Source organism: Apostichopus japonicus, chromosome 18, assembly GCF_037975245.1.
Source record: "Apostichopus japonicus isolate 1M-3 chromosome 18, ASM3797524v1, whole genome shotgun sequence".
In the NCBI taxonomy this organism is placed as follows: Eukaryota; Metazoa; Echinodermata; class Holothuroidea; order Aspidochirotida; family Stichopodidae; genus Apostichopus; species Apostichopus japonicus.
In genome coordinates this window covers 17,034,934-17,040,447 of record NC_092578.1, presented here as the reverse complement: position 1 = coordinate 17,040,447, position 5,514 = coordinate 17,034,934, and the positions used below count along the sequence as shown (strand labels likewise).

The 5,514-nt window shown below is 39.8% G+C and overlaps 1 protein-coding gene across 1 annotated transcript in view; it reads right to left on the bottom strand.

Annotated features, from left to right (window-relative positions):
• Positions 1-4,413: 4,413 nt before the first annotated feature.
• LOC139959098 (cobalamin trafficking protein CblD-like) overlaps positions 4,414-5,514 on the bottom strand; it is a 47,808-nt gene continuing 46,707 nt past the window's right edge. The window contains exon 8 of the mRNA XM_071956676.1: positions 4,414-4,761. Within this exon, the coding sequence (XP_071812777.1) occupies positions 4,537-4,761 (225 nt within the window). The 3' untranslated portion in view covers positions 4,414-4,536. The remainder of the gene's footprint in view (positions 4,762-5,514) is intronic.

The window sequence follows — 5,514 nt, the reverse complement described above, 5'->3', positions numbered from 1 at the left end:
GACATTTGGTCAGTTTCCCCTATGGCAGTCAAGGAAACCAAGTGGTGATCAAGTTACTGATATACTTATAACGGTCAGGTAACCATATACAGAGATGCCAAGGTCAGATGTTTTTTTGGCGGGTGAAAATTGTCTGGTGCTGTTGGTTACGTACACCATCTAAGCGGAGCGCCACCATTGGTTGGCGCGAAGCGTACAAGAAAATATTGGGATCTTACGGCCCCTCAGATGGCCGGAAACATCACTTCCCGGATCATCTAAGCTGAATCTATACTGTCTCCATATTTGTATTGTGTCTATTTTTTTTTCATTCCAGAGGAAAAAATATCTTGAAATAAAAAAAATCTCTGAAATTTTGCGGACGCTGTAGCGTTCACGTGTGTCGTAACGGTATTATTTTTCACGAATCGTATATATAGGTAACGTTGCTTTCATGCGGGCATATTTAGCACAATCGGCTTGAGTAATTTCCGATCCTGGCGGTTCTGAGATAATTCGCATTTTGGTGTGATGAAATGATTTTCACGCTAGCAATGATACACTTTCACAGGAAAAACTCTGTGGGCCTACAATGCGGGAGATTCTTCAAAAATGCGGGAGTTTTTTGGAAAATGCGGGAGATTCGGACAGGTGGGCGGGTGACGACCCGAAAATGCGGGTGACACCCGCCCAAAGCGGGTGACTTGGCAGCACTGCATATATGGTAATCTCCGAAAACTTTACGTCTCTATTTCATTTAGTTCGAAATATCGATCTACCTGTTTGCCACACGTCATGTTAGCTCAACGCTTGGGATGTGGAGGGGGGGGGGGTGTTAACTGAATTATCGGTATCGTTCGTTCTGGGCGGATTGCTTCAGTTAGCTTCTAAAGCCTATAAGTCCCGAAGCATCAATCTTGTCGGGACAATATGTAGACAGAGTTGAACCAGGGAGTTGTTATGGAAACAACTCCCTGGTTGAACCTGTCGTTTGCCTGACAGCGAGTACTTTTGAATTCTCCGCTTTCAAAATATAGGACGACCAACCATCCTTGAGAAATCCCGAATTATATGAACATGCTTTTTCAATGTTTGGAGTAGTTATCAATAGAAGACAAGGTTAACCGAAACGATGTACTTTTCAAGTGATGTTTAACATTAAAATAATGTAATGTCCAACGAAAGAAACAATGTCTTCTTCGTAAATAATATCATTATGTTATTACAATTGAAATGAGAGCATACCCACACTGTGTAAATGGCATCTGTGGCCCCGTCCATATAAACCAAACACCCTGATTTGAAACCGCTATACCTGAAATTTGAAAACTGCATGGGCCCGGAAGGGTAGCATCAATAACGGTTTCTCCCCCTCCTCCACCACCCGGGGGAGTGGTCGCTCCTGTTTCACGGTCCTTGTCATAACACGTGCTATATGATATAACTAGAATGTCAAGTTATAGAAATTTTTATCTAGGGCATGTAAATTGCAACACTGACACGTGTTGGAAAATGTGTCGTCACAATGACTGTTAGTTGGCATTCCGGGATCTTAACTCGATCTGAACACCCTAGCAGTGATCGGTCAACATCGGCAGTGATGCCCATCTGATCTGTATCAAGGAAAACACCCTAACGTGACTATACGCGGGCGAAAATTAACTTAGGCTCTTGAGTCCTATAGGAGAATCACACGATGTATGGATTCTATATAAGTACAGTAGATGACGTCATTTAGTGCACGTTCGCATCTGTGTTCGCAAAAGTGTAACCACGCAGCCTCTCAATAAATAACATATCTCAAAGCAACGATTTTCACGCATTTCGGTTCGCCACACTTTACATGAGAGCTGTTTTACCGAAACATTTTTTTGGTCCTAATTCTCTTGTCTCAATCAGTATATCCCATATCATTGGCATCGTAGGACGACAGCTAATATCTTGTTAGCAAATAATCTGGATAACTTCCGAATGGTTCTTAGGTTAACTTCTGTCCTAGCAAATACTTTACTCTCTGAAAGGAACAGGAGATAGTCGAGTAACATCTTGATCGGAAACATTAAACCGGGACATCACAGGAATTCTGGAAGGAAGTGCCTGGTAATAGATATGTCATTTAAAACCTTTAAACTATCAAATATCACAATGGGTCAAATCTATGCTGTAAAAAGTGTGACATAGTCGGAGCATTTGTAAAGCAGTTTGTTTTTTACTTTTTGTTATGATATAATTTTCGGAATTCTATAACAGTTTTATTTCTACTTAAAATGTCACTTAATGACAATCTTAATGAGAGGATCGTGGGGGGGGGGGGGTAGAGGGGGAGGGTTGTACATGAACAAAAATGTTCATGTTTTTGGGAACTCTGAAACAACTAATTTCTAAACTTGCATTTTCGGAGGGGGGGGGGTGGAGTGGGAAGAGAAGGCGATGCTGAAAGGCCCCCAACATGGGGAGTTCATGGTGCTTTTTTTTGTGTGTTTCCTTCTAATAAAAAACAAATGACAAAGCCCTTGTTGCTATGTCACAACCTAGAAAAATAAGAGCACAGTGCCAGTGTTGGTAAAATCTCTCATTTATTTCACTGTATTAATAAGCGTGTGTAACCTATGAGTCAAACGTAAAATTTGCTTTACAGAACACTTTTAAGTTGTACACTCTTTATACAGGTGATATCAAAGCAGGGAGTTGGTAAGGTCTCCGTGTGTTCCAAGGTCACCCTGTTACTCAGTTTCCTTGACAAGTGCCCTCTATGTAACCACAACAAAAGGTTAGGCTAAGCAATGCACTGACAACCAGCACTTGATGTTTAATCACAACTTAGCATTGCTTTAAAGTCATTCAGACAACTATACCAACCCTGTCACCACTTCCAACCCCAACCCCCTCCCCCACAGTATGGGGTACCAAGTTTAACATTTAAAATAAAAATGTATAATTATGTATTGCAGAGAACTTGGAAAAGAGACACATTTGTCTAACACGCCCACCCATGTTGACAACTTGTCCCTTACTGAGATATGTGAGTTATTAAAATTTATTCAGTTCATTTTGAATGAGAACATACATTCAAAATGATTTGTGATGTCAAACATGAAAGCTAACACACCACACTATATTTACACAATACATATATATAAATATAGGCTAAACATATAAATATATATATATGAATATATGAATATATATATATATAGGCTAAACATATGAATATATATATATATATATATATTCATATGTTTAGCCTATATATATATATATATAGGCTAAACATATGAATATATATATATATATATATATATATATGTATATATATATATATACGTATAGAACTAGTATTTTTCGATACAGGTGGCACACGCCTACAGTGGAATTTAGACCTTCCTTATCGGTTTCCAACTCTGGACATACAATCAGTATCCATAGCCTAGTATGGTGAAGGTGTTCGCATATAAAGCGGGAGGCCCGGTTTCTAATCCTGGTGGAGGCTGGAAGTTTTTTCACTGTTCTGGATTTTCCAACAAGTATGAGATCAACAATTTTTGTACAATGCACCCTTCCATTTAAAATGAATACATATTTCAATATCCTATACCTTAATCATAGGAACAAAGCTTTTAGGCTAGGAGATAAAACAATGTGTTTCATTTCGATTGATCTGTATTTTATATTTTCTTGAATCTTACACTTAGTTGATACCCTTAAGCAGCAGTGCCATCTACCAATGTCGTACTGCACCATATCCTCTTAATTAACATACACATTTGTTACTTCATGGATGGGCGATATTGTGGCAGCTTTTCAAAACCAGCTCTTTTCCAACTTCCAAGTAATCTTAAGCGAATATGTATAACTGTATAGTGCCCTCTATTATGTTTGCCATATCACTGCTATACCTAGGAAATACATTTTGCTGAAGTTTCCCACATTATTATTGTTACCTGCTGTTACTCATTATATATGTTAAAAAGTGGTCACCCTGAGGGTTTTGTCTAGTCCCTCCCATATTTTTCTTTTTAAACTAGCTGCCCAAAACAACTTTCTTGACTGGACCATTTCACCACGGCTAGCTAGACATTAAAGGGTTCTCCCACTATGCAATAACTCAGAGCTATGACTGCAAAATGGACATCAGTTATCTAATGCTGCATATGTAAGTGAATTTTTACTGGAGAGGTAAACCATTGCGATGAAAGATGGCTTGAGGGGGCACTGATGGGGAACTGATGGGGGTAAATAAATATCAGAGGTTCTTTATGGGATATCTGCAGGACTCTGATATGAGATTAGGAAAAATGGTTAGGCACGTTGATTAAGATGGAGAACATGAAATAGTCCGCAGCCTTTGTGAATCCTTTGTTCTGTCAGGGTGAGGCTCCAATGAGACTTATGATGACACTCAATCTTCTTACCATAGAAATTAAAGTGATGGGTGGGTGGGTGGGAGGGTGGGTTGGGGGTGAGGTGTTGTATTTCCTTTTGTGGTTTTCCACACTTGCAGAGAACGTTAAAGTTTTTCCTTACAAATAAATTACTATTCTTTATATCAGAAGGTGATCATTCTTGTTCGGTCTGCGCCTTAAAATCCCGGGTCAGGAGCTCCTTGATGATCTCCGAGTCGGCCGGTGCGGTCGTGAAGATGGCGCCGACGAAGGCGTGCGTCCCCCAGACGGTGTGACGGACGCACTTACAGCAACCCAGATCCTCAATGTCAAAACCCAACTGTTTAAACCGTTCGTCCGTCTCGAAGAGGCTCGTGCTCGGGTTGGACGATCCGATAAACTGGAAGATAAAAGGGAACAAGATGGCTCCATCAGGTTTGACCGTGAGACAGCAAATTTTGTCTGATCGAGAATTGGTTCCTCGAGGACTGGAAGGAAACTCACCCTCAAGTAGTCGATTGTACGTTTGAAGGTACAGTAACTAATTCTACCTGCTGTAAACATTTCTGATTCAATCTGGCGAGGAGGAGGTGGGGGTGGGGTGAGGGGAGGGAAGGTGGGGGAGGCACAAACTTTGAGAGGGAGTGGAACGTGGGACTTTGATATTGACAGGGAAAACCACCAGTTAACGTCAAAACTTTCCTACGAAACTGGATCCTGTTCATTCCATACCGCAGACTGCATATTTGAATAATTTTTCAATAAAAAGGACACTTTTTTAATCATATTTTCTTCTTAATTTTTTAAAAACAGCCTGTGGGTTTTCTTATATAAATATCAAAAGGGCACTTTTCAATCACAAAAGTGCAAACCCATAGAAGGCACTTCTAATTGATAGAAAGGGGAACATGTGAGGTATATACAGTAGCCAGATTCAATGTATCAAGAAAAATTTGAAATTCATGTTTCATCAACCAAGCACTTTTACAAAGCAGTGATTTAAATATCCAACCCAAATGCGACCCCTTATAAATAGTCAAAAATGATTCCTCTTTCACACCCAGTCATTGTCAACAGTCCTTCACGCTGACCCTGATGATAACAAAATGCAAACTGCAATCCAGTTAAACATTAATACATACATTACAGTAAG